This window comes from Poecilia latipinna, unplaced genomic scaffold, assembly GCF_001443285.1.
Source record: "Poecilia latipinna isolate Pla-1442-1.1 unplaced genomic scaffold, P_latipinna-1.0 Scaffold873, whole genome shotgun sequence".
NCBI lineage: Eukaryota > Metazoa > Chordata > Actinopteri > Cyprinodontiformes > Poeciliidae > Poecilia > Poecilia latipinna.
This window is the reverse complement of record NW_015113489.1, coordinates 22,925-40,824: the sequence shown is the minus strand read 5'-3', so window position 1 is coordinate 40,824 and position 17,900 is coordinate 22,925. Positions and strand designations below refer to the sequence as shown.

The 17,900-nt window shown below is 41.8% G+C and overlaps 1 protein-coding gene across 1 annotated transcript in view; it reads right to left on the bottom strand.

The window, feature by feature from the left end:
• Positions 1-17,900, bottom strand: part of htt (huntingtin) — a 45,216-nt gene that overhangs the window by 9,504 nt on the left and 17,812 nt on the right. The window contains exons 32-78 of the mRNA XM_015048288.1: positions 17,294-17,431; positions 16,096-16,254; positions 15,901-15,998; positions 15,685-15,824; positions 15,536-15,599; positions 15,320-15,420; positions 15,071-15,217; positions 14,863-14,983; positions 14,195-14,340; positions 13,903-14,087; positions 13,543-13,760; positions 12,589-12,715; positions 11,778-11,905; positions 11,571-11,681; positions 11,362-11,439; positions 10,770-10,993; positions 10,268-10,346; positions 9,996-10,157; positions 9,835-9,890; positions 9,608-9,756; positions 9,314-9,450; positions 9,102-9,218; positions 8,869-8,991; positions 8,447-8,706; positions 8,214-8,356; positions 7,727-7,952; positions 7,445-7,589; positions 7,061-7,240; positions 6,768-6,944; positions 6,539-6,615; positions 6,306-6,441; positions 6,070-6,192; positions 5,721-5,928; positions 4,960-5,105; positions 4,176-4,353; positions 3,972-4,070; positions 3,701-3,885; positions 3,433-3,559; positions 3,206-3,309; positions 2,265-2,419; positions 2,033-2,172; positions 1,857-1,939; positions 1,645-1,775; positions 1,378-1,510; positions 831-986; positions 555-745; positions 136-250 (exon numbers count right to left, since the gene is read on the bottom strand). Coding sequence (XP_014903774.1) covers positions 136-250; positions 555-745; positions 831-986; positions 1,378-1,510; positions 1,645-1,775; positions 1,857-1,939; positions 2,033-2,172; positions 2,265-2,419; positions 3,206-3,309; positions 3,433-3,559; positions 3,701-3,885; positions 3,972-4,070; positions 4,176-4,353; positions 4,960-5,105; positions 5,721-5,928; positions 6,070-6,192; positions 6,306-6,441; positions 6,539-6,615; positions 6,768-6,944; positions 7,061-7,240; positions 7,445-7,589; positions 7,727-7,952; positions 8,214-8,356; positions 8,447-8,706; positions 8,869-8,991; positions 9,102-9,218; positions 9,314-9,450; positions 9,608-9,756; positions 9,835-9,890; positions 9,996-10,157; positions 10,268-10,346; positions 10,770-10,993; positions 11,362-11,439; positions 11,571-11,681; positions 11,778-11,905; positions 12,589-12,715; positions 13,543-13,760; positions 13,903-14,087; positions 14,195-14,340; positions 14,863-14,983; positions 15,071-15,217; positions 15,320-15,420; positions 15,536-15,599; positions 15,685-15,824; positions 15,901-15,998; positions 16,096-16,254; positions 17,294-17,431 — 6,626 coding nt within the window. The remainder of the gene's footprint in view (positions 1-135; positions 251-554; positions 746-830; positions 987-1,377; positions 1,511-1,644; positions 1,776-1,856; positions 1,940-2,032; positions 2,173-2,264; positions 2,420-3,205; positions 3,310-3,432; positions 3,560-3,700; positions 3,886-3,971; positions 4,071-4,175; positions 4,354-4,959; positions 5,106-5,720; positions 5,929-6,069; positions 6,193-6,305; positions 6,442-6,538; positions 6,616-6,767; positions 6,945-7,060; positions 7,241-7,444; positions 7,590-7,726; positions 7,953-8,213; positions 8,357-8,446; positions 8,707-8,868; positions 8,992-9,101; positions 9,219-9,313; positions 9,451-9,607; positions 9,757-9,834; positions 9,891-9,995; positions 10,158-10,267; positions 10,347-10,769; positions 10,994-11,361; positions 11,440-11,570; positions 11,682-11,777; positions 11,906-12,588; positions 12,716-13,542; positions 13,761-13,902; positions 14,088-14,194; positions 14,341-14,862; positions 14,984-15,070; positions 15,218-15,319; positions 15,421-15,535; positions 15,600-15,684; positions 15,825-15,900; positions 15,999-16,095; positions 16,255-17,293; positions 17,432-17,900) is intronic.

The window sequence follows — 17,900 nt, the reverse complement described above, 5'->3', positions numbered from 1 at the left end:
AAAAAAAAAAACTTTAAAAAATTTAAAAAAAAATGGGCACCCCCGTTAAAAAAAAAAAAAAAAAAAAAAAAAGCATGAAATGTGTATCTTTGTTCACGCTGAATCAATTTTAACTTTATTCATCTTCTATCTTACTTGTATGACTGCGGCCATAAACTCAGCTCCGACATCCAGAGGGTAGTTCTCCATCATGTAGAAGGCCACTGCACACATCACCAACACATGCTGCTGGTTATGCAGGTTCACACAGCTGCAGAACGGAGACACAAAGCAAGCAGGCAGAAATTACAGCTCATGTGAATGAAATGTCGACAGCAGCATCTTGAGGCAAAAAGATGCACCGATTTCTCGCTTCTATTACGTTATTAAGCTGGATTAAAAAGAAACTAATTGAATAACAGATCCTCTTATATTGCAGGGGGAGGAGGATTAACACAGCGACATTAAACATTTTGGCTCCCTGAGAGTCTTTCATCACGGCTTAAAGTCATCAGAGATGAACCGAGGTCAGCGTCTGTGCGCTTAGTGTGTTTTAGAAGGAGAGCAACACTCACTGAGCAATGGCCTTGAGGTTTGACAGAAGGTACTCGGAGACTGTGGGGACGAGCTGCTTAGCCGTGTCGTCCAGCAGGTCACACTCCAACACGTAGAGCACCCCGTGCAGAGCCCCCATGCGGCTGGGCAGGTGGGTGCTGCGCAGCGTCGTCTCCAGCAGGCGACACACCGGCTCGGCTATCGCCTTGTCCTGGAAACGTCCGAGCAGTTATCAAGAGTCAGGAGGCGGACGGCGGCAGCTTGTACGGCCTCCGGCGGCACCCCGACCCACTCACCATGCCCAGCACGGCAGCAGCCTTACAGATGGCGGGCACCAGGTACTGATTCAGGATCTCGTCTTCGGGCGGGTGAAGCTTCTGGAGCTCCATCAGGGTGGAGAACATCATGTCGAACTGGTTCCTCTCTGTGAACAGGTCCGACACCGCCAGCAGCTGCGGAGAAACGCAACGCTGATTAAAGCCTGGAGAAGCTTTTCTCCCAGGAGACACAGGTGTATCTTAGTATATTTAAATGCATAAGGTAGAAAAAAAGGAATTCAACTTGTAGAATACATCTTTCTTATTTCATCTCATAATTTATTTGAACAATCAAATAAATGATTCAATATTCTGTGTGTACTGAAACCATAAGCAAGTTTGAAATATACTCCAGATTTCTTGATATTCAGAAAAAAAGCAGACTTTTGTTTCCACCACAGAGCAAAAAATGGTTGTTTAAGTTTCACCTTTAAATCAGAAACAATAGACTCCTCTTATTGAATTCAGGTGAACAGATCTTTAGCTGAGCTAATGAGAAGATATCTGCTGGTGGTGTCCAGCTTACCGATCGGACCACTTCACTGATGAGGATGGTGGGCGTCCTCCTGTTGCTGGGAGAGCCCGGGATCAACCACTGGCTGTAGAGCTCCAGGAGAAACTGGGAACATGAATGAATGTCTACACCTGCACGGTGCTTCCTGAAAACACAAAAACATGAGTTTAGAGTGTGGACGGTTCTCTGGAGAAGGATGTTTTATCTACACAGCAATCCCTCAAAACAGACAAAAAAAAATAAAAATCAATAACGGAGACAGTAAAAACTCAAACGGACCTCGAATTTATCGGCGATAAAGGTGGGGAGGTCGGCGCCGGAGTGTCCGCTTCGTCTTCTTCGTCCTCACCCCATTCTTCCTCCCTAAGAGGAGTGATGTTATTACCTAACCAGACTGAATGGATGGAGACCTGGAAAGGAAACGTGCCAAATGAAACGCAAGTTAGCAACCGATATCGTGTTCCTCAGGCATTACTGTTTCCTCGTCTTACCTGCCCCAGTTTGTAATCCATGTTGCCCAACTCCCTCTCTGTGTTGATCTGAAGCAGCAACTTCTCGTGGCTGATCAGCGTACCTGCCGAAAAAAAAAATAAAATAAAAAAATCAGGTGTAAAAAGTATTCAGACATTTTCCAGAGCAGAACAGGGTAGACCGGACGGAGGGCTACCTGCAGAAGCAGCCGAGAGTGAGGGCACAGGGTCCCAGGCGTGGTACGGGTGGTGTGTGCTGACGTTGTCCCTCTTTGACACTAGAGCCTGAATTTCTCGCTCCACTTCTCCGCGAATCACAGCGAGTTTCCTTCCAAACCTGGACAGGGAGGAAAACGCCGTCCATGAACGACCCTGTCTGATAGTTAAGACTCCCTGTGATCGGACAGACAGAAACGAGTGCGCCGCTACCGTGTTTCCAGAGCTTTAAGGCTTTTGTTTCGGGGCTGCTGTTCCAGACAGCTGACTGCGGGGTTGCCAGCAGTGGGCAGGGTCATGGCGCTCAGCACCAGGCTGGTGATAGCCTGCACTGCTAGCACGTTTAACTGGGTACGCTCCAGGTCCTCCTAGAAAACAGGTGAAGAGGGAATAGAAGATGAATTCTTTACACCCCTCGTTCTTGTCATGTTAAAGAACCATAAACGTTGAGAATTCTTTATTAAGATTTTATGTGACAAGACCAAAACAAATTACAGTCAACTGTTGGAAGGATGTGATACATGGCTTCAGATCCTCTGACTAATAAAAATCGGAAAATGGTGGCATGCATTTGTACGCCACACCCTCTACTCCGATACCCGTAGATACAATCCAGTGAATCCAAACGCCTTCATTTGTAACTGTGTTTTAATCTCAGCTGTGAGATTCGTATTGTTTTAACGAAGATATAAAAATCCAGTTTATGACTTGTTAAAAAGGCACAAAGAAGACTCAAATTCTTCTCACCATTTCATCCAGATGACATCTAAAATTTCCATTATGTGTTGCTGTTCTACCATCTTTCCTATTAAAAGAGAAGATATTTTGCTCTTGATGAGATATAAATGTTATGTTTTTTTTAACCTTGTGAAGATCAGAAACTTCTCTCGTTTTAACAAGTTTTGCACCTTTCTAATAACGAGGAACTTTTTGCTCCCAAATTTATATTTAAGTTTTGGCAGTTTAATGCCTCCGTAACAAACGCATCCCATGAGAGTAGTAATAAAATTTGGCTACGTAAATTTAGGCGTATCAAACCACATCAATACAAAGCACAACTCTGTGGTCGTCATTCCCATTAAATTAGCCTGTCCATTTCCTTTCTATACATTACTGCTCAAAAGAGAAAAGTTCTTGCTTCCAGCTGCATATACCTCTTGCTGAGTCTCTTCCTCCTGATCCATTGTGATTGGTTGGGTGACCAGCACCCCCAGCAGAGTGGCCCAGGTTTCCTCAAACTGAGTCCTACTGCTCCAGCCTGAAGAAAAAGCCCAGGTTAATTACAAAATGGACATTAAGGTTCATTTAAAAAAAACATCAAAGTAAAAATTGAGTCATTATCGTTTTTGGAAAGCCCTATATATCCAGTGCATATCTGTACCCAATGTGTTGATGCGGTAAAGGAATTCCCTGAAGACGTCCTTTTCCTGCAGGAAGTCCACAGGGATCTCAGGCAGCGTTGTGCCAAATTCTCCACCTGGTTGTGGGGACCAGCCCAGTTTCCAAACCTGAACACGAGCGCACAGGGTCATTAGAAACAATGTCAATTTATTTAAAACCAAAGTGCTGCACAGTATTGTTAAAACCACTCATAAAACACATAGGAATACAAAACAACAAGACTCGTTTTCTTCCTGTCAGACACCAACCAGTGGAGGTACTCTGGTGTAGCTGTTGACCAGAGGCAGGCGTGAAATACTGATGATGATGTTTCGCAACGTCGGCGTGAGGAAAACTGGAAACGCCCGGTTCCTCGGGTGACCCAAGGAGAGGATGCTCTGCAGTCCTTCCACCAGTTCTGCCATGATCTCACATGCTTGCCACTCGCATTGGACTGCAACAAATAACCGTCATTCAAGCAGGACCAAAAGACAAAATGCACTAAAACAAAACTTGCGTTATTTCTGAACCACTTCTTACTGTTGAGAAGAGCCGAATCCAGCTGATCTTCACCGTCTTTTTCTCCTCGAGACTTTTTCTTCTCTGGATGCAGCAGCCGGTCACCAGGATGAACAGCCACTGAAAGGCAAAAATATATATGTATATATGTATAGAGAGAGAGAATATAGACAAAAAAACAACAACAGAGTTGTACAAGAATGCTTTGCAAAAAATTTTCCTGACCAGCAGCAATGGTGAGGTGCAGGCAGTAGATGAGGGAGCAGGTGTACGTCTTGTACTCCAAGGTAGAGAGCTTGTTCCACACACAGGGCTGCTGCAGGGCCAGGCAGAGGCAGGACAGAGCCCACTGCAGGTCCACGCTGAGGGGCAGCTGGTCCTGAAGCAGCCACCATGCAACCACCTGCACAAATACATTCACACGCACGAATAAAAGACGGGATCTACTGAGTATTTATGTACTATTGAGGGTTTCTGCAGGTTCCACCAAACCAAATTTAAGACTTTTTAAGACCTTTTTTTGAACAGTATTATGAATGGATTTTAAGACCTGCAACAATGTACAAAAGAAAATCACAAATTAATCATATGGGTTGGCAACAGAAGCAATCCAGCGGATGAGATGAACGACGTCCGACCAACTATCAATAAATTTGCATTTAACCACGATAGATGTAAAAAAAAAAGAAAAAAAAAGAAAGCTAGCTCGCTTTACACTTGCTAAAAACTAAATAGAAAACTATACAACATGTACAAGGTTAAATAGTCCCATAAGATCTGTTATTAATGTATTTAAGCCCAACTTATTTTTTATTTTTAATTATAGGTATTTCAAGATCTTAGCTTTAGACAAATGAATTTAAGTCTTATTAAAGATGCACAGACACCCTGACTGATATAAAAGATTAGATTTTATTTAAATATAGTGCCAGCAATCTATCTTCTAGTTAAATTACTCTGAAGTTTTCAAAAGGCTTTCAAACAACTCTCATGCTTGTTGTTATTTTACCTCAGCCGCCATGCAGGTGAAGGAGGTGATGAGTTGCTCCTTGTCAGAGGGAATATGTAGTGATGAAGGTAGCTGATTGACACTCAACAGATACTGGGACAAAGCTCTGCAGAGGGCCAGAACCCTGGGGTAGAAACCCGGCTTGTCTGAGGAATAAAAGGAAAATACAAACATAAAAGAAGAAACATCAGAGGACAGTGAATGTTTTATTGTTTTTTGTTTTTTTATACAGTACAACAGAACAAAAGAAAAATCAACTATTTTTAATACCACAACTAACAGGACAAGATCCATCTTGTTTATTTTCCTTATCATAACTAAAATAACACATCACTACATTTTTCTCTATCATTATTGTAACCGTAATGATCATCATCTTCCAGATAATTTTTTAAATATATTTCCATATAAAAATTATTAAAATTTTCATATCATATTTAACGATTATAATTTTTTATATCACTATCATTATTAGTCGTATCAATATTAATAATTTCCTTTGATAATAATTACCACTAATATTAATCATAGTTGCTACATTACAGTGTCGTCATTATAGCCATCACTCATAAATATCATCACTAATATTTTAGTTAACATCACTAACCCAATTTCCATAGCTAATTTTACATCCAGCATTATTATTATTATTATCATTATTATTATTATTATCATCACTGTTACTTTCACTATAATGATGATTATTGAAATCCTAATTTTTAAAGCCCTGCTTCATATTCCAGCTCCTCTCCACGTCTCACCATACACGTCACCCAGCTGGTTCCAGTATGGCTGGGGGTGAGGTGGCGGCAGGAAGGACTGGTGTGGGGCAGGAAGTGACCCCGTGACCTCTTCTAGCTGATTGAGGGTCACCTGCAGGGCCGTCTCCAACAACAGAGATCCCTGACCCCGGATTAACCTCTGCACTCCCAAACCCAGGCAGGGACACAACAGGCTGAGATTGAAATCCTGGAAAAAAAAACAAAAAAAAAACAGTTGAGATGAAATTAAATTCACTTCTGCAGATTATTGTTAATACGAACAATTGCCTCTATGCTCCATTGGGTGTTTTAAGCCGGTGCTTTGGGTTAACGTAATTGTTTTATTTACCTTGCAGCTCATAACGGAGAATAGATCAGCAGCAGGTAATTTAGTGAGAAGCTCTGTTGTTTCGAGCAGGAAAACATCTCCATGGAGACAGCACTGCGACTTCACCAGAGCAACATACCACTCCTAGAAAAAAAAAGAAACAGTTGCCAACAAGAGTTTTTTTTTTTTTGCGCTCCCACCCCCCCACACTCTTAAGAACAATTGTGATGTTATTTACTTTTGATAACAATCACTACCTTGTCGGCAACAACCTTTTCTGGGGCTATGGGTGGATCCCCATCCAGAGGGTGGGACGTGACTGGAGGTGCTGGGCTGCTGGTGTCGGCAACAGTGGCTCTGAACCTGTCCAGCAGGGAGTAGAACCTCTGATGCCTGCCACGGGTAAACAGAGGAGACGACATTATTCTTAGATTTGTTTCTTTCCTTATTTGAAAACAATAAAAACTGAACCACATGCGAAAAAGAATACCTTTGAGCTAGCCCGCTGGTCTGGAGGTATTCCTGAATCCTCTCCAGTTCCTCCACAGGCAGCTGGGCTATGCTGTTCTGTAGTGGTGTAAATATGGAAACAATCAGGCCACTGCTCCATTATAACGTTGTTTTAAATAAAAAAAATAAATAAATAAAAAAATGTCGACCTGTTGGTATTTATTTTCATTACACTTCCACAACACATTTCCTGCTGCTCTGGATCTTACCTGCAGCGTCTCAGCCAGCAACATTTCCACTCTTCGGCACGCCAGCGTGTCCACCATGCGAGCTAAAACCCTGAACGGCGTGTTGAGCAGCTTGTCCACATAAAGCATGAGCAGAGAGCCAGACTGACTCAGGTGGATGCCTTCCAAACACTGTAAAGTCTTCTTTAGCATGGTAGGCTGTGGATTTAAGAAAAGCAAAGAAAATAGGAGAGACGGGGAAGCAGTAAATAAAATAATCTAGATTTTCAGCAGAGGAGAGGAAGGAGGGGGAAAAAGACAGTTTTTAATCTTACAGTGGGGAGATTGTCGCATCGAGACTGGATCGCCTGAATGAAGAGGCCACTGGCGGCAGAGTTGCGGTGGACAGCGCTGATGAAATCTTGTACTGGAGGCTCATGGGAAAGACTGATGAGGTCACGCACGTGGTTGACGATCAGCCAGGTCAAATGCTCCGAGTCGTGGAGATTCTGACACTAAAAAGTAACGCAATTGAGCAAAAAGAATTGCATCCGCTTCCTGCCACAGAGTCCAAGATTCTATAGGTGACATGTTATGCTTCCTTGAACAGGTTAGGATACAGGCTAATACAAAAGACGTTCATTACTTTTTTTTTTCTTTTTTTTTGTGCACAAAATCATTCTTAGATAATGAGATTTTAATAGTAGTCGTATTCTCACCACGTAGTCACAGAAGAGAATCAGAGCTCCCCTGCGTACAATCTCCCTGTTGACCATTGCTAACCGGGACTCTGGTTTTTCTTCCTCTTGTCCTTCACCAGAGGAGTGTGGACTTAGCAGCTTTGTGCATGAGAGGCTGTGACCTCTGACAAGGAGGGGGCAAAAAGGCACAGCAAGAAAGCATGTCTTTTAATAGCTTCATAGCATTTTTATCAGCTCATGTACAGAACATTTATGAGGGTGATTCTATAAAACGAAGGATCCCATCTAGTTTCTCCTCACCTGGGAGTCTGATGAACCTCGGCCCACCACGAATAGTTAGTGTAGTTAATGATGAGAAGGACCTGGCACCACAGCAGCACCAATGGCGGGTGGGTGGTGACGAGGCTCTGCACCATGCTGTTCAGCCCCTCTAAAGGGTAGTAGAGGCCGGCCTCCGGACCCGGCTGCCCGCCGCCCTCGCCCTTCAGGAGCCGACTGGCTGCAGTCGTGATCCTGCGAAACATTCCTGGAAACACAAAAGTCGAAACGTACTTTGTGAATTTCATCGTAAAAAAACATGACGTAAGACACTCTTTTTACAAGCTTTAATTTTGTAAAGAACTCTTAACACTGGAACTGAAAGATCCTTTAAATATCCAAAATAAAAACACAACAACCAGAAACGATAAATAAACTAGATTATGATGGACTGCCATTAATTATCAGAATGGAAATGATCAAACTCGTTTGAATTTTTTATGCGATTCATTGCGACAGGCTTACTCACCGCTTTTAAAAATATGAATGAAACACATGAGCAGCGTTCCCAGCTGCTGGCAGTAGAAGGTGTGCTGTTGCTCCGTAATGTCCACTTTGACCCGTCTGCTAGAAATATCGTCAAGCAAAACCCCGACCAGCTGCAGCAGGAACCTAGAGGGACGAGGAATTTCTTTTTTAGTTACTCATTATAAACAGTTTGTCAGTCATGTTGCTTTTTAGAAACTCAAGAGTTTAACCCACCTTGCAAAGGTTTCTTCAGGTGGAACCTTCTGCGCGTCTTCGCCGGCTTCCTGGTCACAGCTGGCGTCGGCGGCGGGCGGGCTGCTGGGGGACGGGTTCTGCTGATGCAGGCGGCGAATCGTGTGGCAGGAGAGGAGGTGTGGGGAGAGGGACAGCTCGTGGACCCGAGACAAGACGATGTCCTCGGTGGACTGCGACACGAGTACTCTGAGCACCGCCAGGATTCCAGACACCCACAGCTGGACTGTAGCGACAGATGCCTACAGAGGTGCGGACGTATTTTTATTATTTTTTTTTTATCATTTTCTAATCAACAGACAAACTTGCAGGTTTGTTATTGGAGCACAAGTTGTGCGGCGGCCAGAGTGACCCATTTATTTCCAGAAATGTCTTGTAGACGCTTTCCAGCAATGTATTCTCACCATGGTGACGGGGATAGTGAACATGCTCTTCAGCAGCATGTCGACTGGTCTGAGAGAGGAGGGGGCCACAGTCTCAAACAAGGTGTTCAACACTCCTAACGCCTCTGGAGAGTCCAGCAGCATCTGCAACATAAGAAAAGCAGGACACAGAACATCAGGATGGTTAATCCTGCCTTATCTAAGAAAACAAATAAAGCAAGATTAAAGAGATGAATATTCTGCTCAACAATAACCTGCTGCTTTGCAATCATAGGAAGAATAACATCTGCGATCTGCCTGGACAGTCTTTTCCACTTGTCCTCATTCTCTTTGTGACACTGCTGCAGAACGAGAATGAACATCTCCAACACCTGGAACGAAAGGCATGAAGGCACATTTAGGTACGAAGACCAAAGAATCTAGGACAACGTTAGGCTGCTGCTGTTGTTGTTGCATCTCTGCATACCTGATGGTACTGCACGAGTCTGAGAAGCATGGACACCACCACTTCCTTCTGAGTGTCCAGCTCTTTGCCTGCATCTGCTTTGTTTGAACCTCTCAGCACAAAAAGATCATAAACTATAGGCTGCAAGGCAGGAATGGCTGTAAAAAAAATAAAAAATACACACAACCTGATTACTCATTAGATTTTTGGAGGATTACTTTCAAAAATACACTCTAAAAGAACAAAAAATAAAACTGTGTGGAAGAGATGTCGATAATTGTGGTACATGGCGTGTTTTCCTGCGTGTCCTCTCACCGTGGGTGACCGCTTTCCTGCCGCTCGCCATGATGCCGTCGCACAGCTGGATGATCTTGGGGATGCTGATAATCTGCTTGGAGTGGTAACGTTCGTAAGACAGCAAAACCAGGAAGAAAAAGATGTTTGGGATGATGGCTTCAGAATCCCTGAGCAGGAGGAGCAACGGTTAGATCGGCCGACAGAGTTTCAGAGGAGGAGAAGTAAAAACACGAAAAGAGAAATACCTGAACTGGCCCACTTCGATATATTCAAACTGCTTCAGGACAAAGCCTATGAAAACCTGAAACATAGAAAAAAATTGTTGCGTTACGGAAAACGATGATGGAAGTTCATATGAGCATGGAAAAAAAAACAACCAAAAAAAAAACAAAACAATGTTTTTAACCTGATCCGAGTCCAGCAGGCAGTAATTGACTCTGAGCTGCACAAGCTGGGCCAACAGGTCCAGAACCTGTCTCTGCAGGGCCACAGAGGTACTGGTGGTGTACTGCTTCAAAGCTTTGATCACAAGCGGCTCAAACAGACGGATGTGGTTGTGAATAGCATTCTGAGAGAAAACAAGGTATTCAGTTAATTTCAGGGCAAAAACAGCATGCATCTATATATGAAAAATCTAAAGCGTAATATCAGCCTTCAAAAAGAATAATTTAGGTGCACCTTGTCTCCTCTGTGACGTGTAGCGTTGGCGATGTTGGATCTCAGCTGATTGGATGCTTTTTGCATAACATCAAACCATCTAAAACATGGAAGAAAGGAAACATAAGTGTACTTGGCAGATTTTATAGCAGAAACATTCATGTAACTTGAACTTTTTCCACATTTTGTTTCTACATTTCATGTGGTTTAGCAACACAAAGAAGAATATAATACTAAAGCATGGCAAGCATTTATATTACGTCTTTGCAGAATTGCTTTCCCATCCAAATGCAGCTGCAAGTCTTTTAGCAGCAGTAACTTACTTTGGAGGATTTTTTTCCCCCAGTGCAAATAAAAACAAAAGTACGGAAAATAAAAAATAACCACTTCATACCTTGTAGCATGTAGTTATAATGTGACAAAATGTGAAAACGTAGCTCTGGCATTTAAAGTCTATTCTTCTCTACGCAAACAAAAACAAGCAACACGCGTCATACGATGGAAACGAGCGCAGCAACGTTACCCCGAGGTGTCCTGCTCCTGCTCAGCCTGCACCATGTTACGGAGGCTGGCATCAGCCAGAGCCTGGGTGAAGTGTGTGTACGGAGCCATGAAGCAGTAGTGGTAGAGGCCCGGGCGCAGGCTGGACGAGCCGAGGCGCAGGGCTTTGCCCTGGGAGCGGCTGGGTCCGCTCAGCACACTTTCATACTGGGAAGCCAGGTTGGTCCCGAACAGCGTCTTCAACAGCTGCAGAGGAAATCCAAAACCTTTCAGAGCACAAGTAAACTGAAAATCTGCAACATAACCAAAATATGGACATGACGTATCACTTTAACCATCACCTTGACTTAAATAGTGATTTTTTTTTTTTTTTTTTGCTTTTTCCTACCTGGTACAAAGCAGCCAAATAAGGACTACATGAGTTAGTTCCTATAAAGCAGTGTATGGAACCATCGCACAGGGAGACCAATGCCTTTACAGGCCCTGTCGGCAGGAACCAGCCTCGCTCTGTGTGGAGGAGTACCGGATGTAGCGCACCGCTCAGTGCCACAACCATGAGCACTTCCACACACAGTTAGTGTGAGAAACCCACATCTAAGCTTAAGATTACAAACCTGCTGCACACAAACAGTGGCCATGGTCGGTTCTCTGGAGAAACAGGACTTCAGGTAGCCCAGAATTTCCTCTACACACTATGGTGAGAGAAAAAAAAAAAAAACAGATTATTACTTTCTTTAAAAAAATAAATAATCTAATTCTCTGCCTATTTCTAGTTAAAAGAAGCGTAACATTAACTTTTTCAAGAATAAAAGACAGACTTGACCTTTCCGATGTCATGCAGCGTGGCCAGCTCCAGCAGCTGGGACAAAACATCCAAGGCAGCGTGCAGAAAACCTCCAAACTTCTCCTGGCTGCTGTGGAGATCCAACGTCACCTGGGAGGGAAAACAAAAACACAAACCATTTTAAAAACTTTCGCAACCCAACGGGGAACATGCCGAGCTCGGCTAAAGCGGGACAAGAGGTCCGACCTTATAGTTGGCGTGTGTCGCTTTGAGGACGTCGTAGAGCTTGAGGTAGGGAGGCAGGTGGTAGAAGCTGCCCAGGGTGATGGATTTGTTCACAGCTGCTGAAGTGGTGCTGTCTGCTTGCCTGCCTGCTTTATAATGACACAACGCACAATTTGCGGTTCGCACACGTTTCCCCACAGTAAAATTCAAGCGCTCTTCAAGCGTCTTCAAGGCAAGACTCCAAACTTTTAAAGCACCACACTTTGGATACAAAAACAATACAAAAGACCTGAAAAAGTTTTAATTCACTGTTTTATGACTTTACTTATTACTGTTGTTAATAATATATTGAGATAGTATTCTACAACCGGGAGAAATTAAACTAAATTAAAACATATATATTTCTTAAAATGTCTCGATAGCACCTGACCTGGTCCAAGAAAGTTCTCCAAGAAAGATCTCTAAAAAACTTCTCACCAAGTTTTCTGGACATTAGCAAATAGAAAGAATTTTGGTAATTCTAACTAACCTAAAACAATTGAAGTTTGGTCTGATTTAGCTTCAGAAAGTGAGGAATAAATGTGTGTCATTTTATCTGGTTTAAACTGTAAAATTTAGGCTTTAAGCAAACGTTAGACGGAGCTCAATTACAAAACTGTGCAGGTTGAATATAAAGTACTTTTAAAGGACTTCATGCAGAAATCAAGAGCTTTCTAAATCTTTTTTTTTTTTTTTTACAGTTTCTAAACCTTGAAAACTTTATTTTTTTTAAATACATTCATTTATAAACTGAAAATGATGCATGCTGGAGGACAATGATATGTGGATGGACCTGTGTTGATCTCGTTGCTCTTCTTTGGGCTCATGGGTGCAGCAGCGGCCTCGGTCGTCTCCTTCTCCTTCCCTTTCCTGCGGATGGGACTCAGGGACGGCGTGTTGCTCAGAGAGGGGAGAGCAGCCTAGAAAAAAAAAAAAAGGTACAGTAGAAAAAGGTTGTGTCTTCCTTGTTTCTAAAATCATTCCATTTTTCACATTTCTCAACAAACTAAGAGAATCCATGTTTAATGCAGGATAATAATATTGTATGTTTTGGAAATAAAGATGATTTAAGTCAGTCAAGATTTAAAAAAAAAAACTGAGTTAGCCCTTTACTTTGCTGCTGAATCAGAAGCAAACATGAGCATGTTGTTTTGTGATTTGTCAAATATGCAGCTATAATATAAAAATGTACGAAATATTTTAAAGTCGAATTTCTAAACTCTTGTAAGAAAATCAAAAGTTCAGAGTTTGTAATTTTGAAATGGAGAATTTGTCTGAATTGTTTGATCTGATTCGTTGTTTGGTCTGTGATAAATTTAGTTTATTTCAAAATCAGTTTAAAAATCCCAATTTTTGATTGGCATCTAAAAATAAAAACAACTTATTTCAAAATCCACTTGTCCAGATTAACTCCATGAGCCAAGAAGTAGTTAAGGTGAAAAATGCAGTGAGATGTCAATTCTTCTCAGTCTTTAATGCAGTGTGCTTTTCTCTTAGTACTCAAATGATCAGGCAGTTGGAAAAAAAACTGAAGTTATGATACAACTCAGCAGATCTTTTTCTCTCGTGTTCTTTTATTTCTTCGTATTTTCTGCTAACCCTTTATCCAAGTTAAATTTAGAATAAAACTCAAAACCCATACTTTTCAAAGCTTTGCCTAGGAATCTTATAGAATAACTGCTAGCAAAATGGGGCCATAATACAGTTTTGACAAAACTCAATATCAGCTGCTTTTCCTCAGGCTTGCCTTAGCTGCTGGTCCCGGCGGCGTGTCATCCAGAACGTGCGCACAGATGTTGAGAACCTTTAGCAGATGAGAAAACAGCTGTTCCACCATGGCCACCAGGGAGCGCTCTGACAGGGCTGTCCAGGGTTCCTCTGTTTTATTTGGGCCTGCACCAGTGTTCCCAGTGCTTCCTTCCTCCTCTCCAGCCCAGGGGTTGCGTAAGCATTTTGGAGCCACAGCTGAGAACAGTGATATCTATTAAGAACCAATACTTTTCCTCTTTAATTCAAAAGATTACGCAAAAAAAGTGGCATAAGTTTGAATAATAAAAAGGACCAATTCTTCACAAACAAGTGGGGAAATTTAACACAAATTTCTCACCCGCAAGCAGGTTCCCACAGAGCAGTAGTGCATCTTGGTGTGCAGAGAGATCCAGAGGAAACCACGCAGAAGACAGCAGGGAGAGCACCATGTTGGCCGGTCCCACGGTCAGCGTCTTCCGCTCAGAATCCAGCGCAGACGAGGAGGCGGCCGAAGAGGCTGGAGTGTTGCCGCTCTGAGACAAACTATAACGATAGGATTATCAAAAATTTTGCTTAACAGCTTACTGACGAATGGAAAACAAAAACCATTAAGGGAGATTTTTTATTTTTTTTAACAAAGGTTCTCAAACCTGAGTGTCCTGCCTCTGCTGCGGTTGAGACTAGAACGATAAGAAAAGTTGCTGCTAGAGCTAACATAGCCACAGTGCCAGCCTGTACTCCAGGTACCGACAGGAAAGTTTGATGCTAGAAGACACAAAGCCTCGCAGCAGCCGAACTGCAGAGAAAGAACGAGACTGTTTAAGTACCTTAAAGGGGTAGCAGTACTTATTTTCCAGGCACATAGTGCCATTTTACAGCACAATCAAGTAACTATGTTAACCTTCAGTTGTTATAGAAACTATATATATATATATATATATATATATATATATATATATATATATATATATATCTCATATGACTTAAAAGAAATTTGACTTTGCGGTTTGATGCCTTGAAATTACCCTCTGTCTCTTTAAGAAGCTCCTGCCTTCAGCAAGTCATCACAGCAATGCTCCTCTATTATGCCATTTAAGTTTGTAAAAGGCATAATGGAAGATTTCTCAAACATGCATAAAAGAATCAAAGCAACACTCCAACTATGTTTCTGATGAGAACACATTATAACATGACATAAAGCTGAAAAAAAAAAAAAATAGATTTCAAATAACGTCCCTCCCCCCCCTTTAAGAAAACACCATCAGAAATTTGCGACAGCGATAACAATAAATGACTGAACATTTTTCTGAAAGCTTACAGTTAGCGCTCTGGAGGTGGAAGATGTGAAAGCATGGGAGACTGCAGTAACAACTCTGGACAGGTTGTTCTCCAACGAGACGTCGGACACAGAGTTAGAAAAGTTGTAGCCTCGATACGTCCTTGAGGAAAGAGAAAAGTTTTCTCCCGTTTACCTTGAAGCCGACTTCAACGTACTTGACACCATCTTTCAGTTTCATGAACAATACCTTGTGATTGTGCTGACTGTGAACTGGGACGGGGGTTGTGTCTCATGCATGAGTAGCTGCAGGTAGACTGAACTCTGGTCCCGGGCGATGGCCACCACTGGGTCTACCTGGCCTTGGTCACAGTCAAAGAACAATTTTGGAACGAGTCTAGAAGGAAGAGGCACAGGAAAACAAAAAATAGAGATTTGGGTTAAGATCTTGGATTATACAGTGGTGTGGTCTTGTTCAAATACAAAAGAGCTAGCATACCTGCTAACAGCAGAGGCTGCAACGTGTCGCACTCTTGGATCATCGTCTCCCAACAGATAGATGACCACATCATTCAGGACCCTGTCCTGAATCCGTAGTTGCTAAACAAATTCCAACAAATTTAGGATCGCGACATGTTTGTCGGAATAAAATATCTCAATGATCCACCTTTACTTTCAAACAGAGGAGAAAAAAAAAGCCAAGGCGGCAACATACCCCAGTAAAGTGATGGTCTCCTTTGTGCAAAGTTTCAGTTTTTCTCTCCAAGAAATTAATTAATCTAAAACAAGAAAATAAATAAATAAATAAATGTACAATGGAAGCAAAGACACGTGTCGGTAGCAGTCAAAAGGAACGAATCTCACCTGAAGTCTAACTCGGACAGAGTTTCCAGGAGCTCGGTGCGAACAAGCCAGTAGGAAGAATCCCGCAGAGCGAAGAGGTCTATCACCAGCTGCAACCCGAGCTCGCTCAGCGTGCTGCTGCACAGCGTCATGATGCAGTGCTGGAACGCACCACAAACACAGACTCAGTAACACAAGCGGACACCAACCACCGACGCTCCTGCAGGCCCATCCTACCCTGACTGCAGCACACGCCATCTTGCAGGTGACCGAGGATTCGTCTTTTAAAGTTTTCTGGAGCAAAGGCACCAAATCCACCAGGGACAGAGGGTTACCTGAAGAGCAGAGTCCAGGAATAACAATCAGCCTCACATCAGCTCAGCAGTAACTTCAACACGAAAAAAAACAAACAAAAAAACAAAAAACACAAACCTGTTGTACTCTGCACACCGGCCAGCCAGGTGTGAATATTGTAACGTGTTTTGGTAAGCGCAGCTAGGATGATGGCTCCACAGAGGATGGCTGTGGCCCCTCTGATCTGGGGGTCTCCGTGTTCGATGAGGCCCAGAACGTCACTAATGTACTGCTGCCCTGCAATGGCACAGACCAAGCAGCTGTCACACTACAGCTGGCAGGAAAATGATCAAAACTGTTTTCCCTACTGAACAGTTTTGATAATTATCACTAGGGCCGAACTGATTAATCCAATGAAATGTTATTAATCGACGATTGAAACAATTGTCAACTAATTTAGTAATCGTTTCATCGCTAACGCAATTATATAGGCTCAAGAAAAAATCATTTTCTGAAAGAACACCATCAGTAGCAGTAATTAAGCCAAATATATATATATATATATATATATATATATATATATATATATATATAGAAATAAAGATAAAAAATCTTCTCTGTTAGTAAAAAATATATTTTTCCCAGAACTCCTCAAGCGGGACAGTTTTAGCTTCACTAAGTTCAAATTCTGTAAAAAAAATAAATAAATAAATAAAAAAATCTATCGCCTTTTGCAACCCAATTGTTAATAAGTGAATCTAAAAATAAACAGATCAGCAGCAGACTGTACTGATGTTCAGTTGAGCAGAAAGATCTGAGCTTTTCACATGTTGATTATAGAAGCATTTTTTAATGATCTACCATTTACTAAAGGAATGCTACCTTGTTGCTTTTTAAGCATTTTTTCCTTATTTTAAAAGAAATTAAATAATTTATTTGCATCTTCTCATGTGTATCTAATATTTTATAAAAGAGGCTTAAACGAAAAATCAGCAGAATGTGCCAAAATTTTTATCCAATTAAATCACTAGAATAATCAATAGATTAATCAACATCTAAAGCAATTGTTGTCCAGTCTTAATCAGATAAAATTTTCTTCTGTCATTTGTTGTATTTTTTTTTTTTTAACCGTTTCTATCAATACTTAAACTTTGGCTGGCAAAGTCTGAAACTCCTCTGACCTTACATAAACCTTCCCACCTGCATTAAACCAACTTCACATGTATTCACCTATTATCCAATTAGGATGACAGCCAACCTTCTTCAACAGATTATCTTTTCTTTTTAAACCCAAACACAATCAAAAGGGTGCTGACAACTGAATTTGCCATCATACCTGCAACTGGGACGCCATCCAGTGGCTCCAGGTAGAGAGAATTAAAGAACGCTTCAGGATGCAGCGCTGCTGCAGCTCCGACGCAGCTGACCGCCAACGCCTTCACGCTCACTCGAACCTCTTTATCAGGAATCAATCCTGAAGAAACAAACAAAAAAATCACTTGTATCACTATCTACCATCTGCATTTTATGTGACACACTCATATCGTCTAGTTGATCATTTGTAAGTCATTATTGGATGTTATGTTAATATCTGGGAGTCCCATGTAAAACATATTGTGTAAAGTTAGGATTCTTAATTTTTCAAAAATATAAAATCTCTTCTTTCAAATCAACTTAGTTTTGTGCATCGTCACAACGCAATGAAACCCACAGAGCTGAAGCTGTAGCGTGAAGTCGTGTGAAAAGGCTTAGAAATAAGAGTAATTTAGGGCTGAAATGATTAATAGATTATTGAAATAACTCTCAACTAATTTTTTAAAAATCCATTAATTATTAACTGGGTTATTTGTTAGACTAAAAAAAAAAGACCATTTGCTGAAACAACACCCACAGGGAAACAACTGAGCCAAAACTGTACAAGAAAATATAGACATATTGCATTT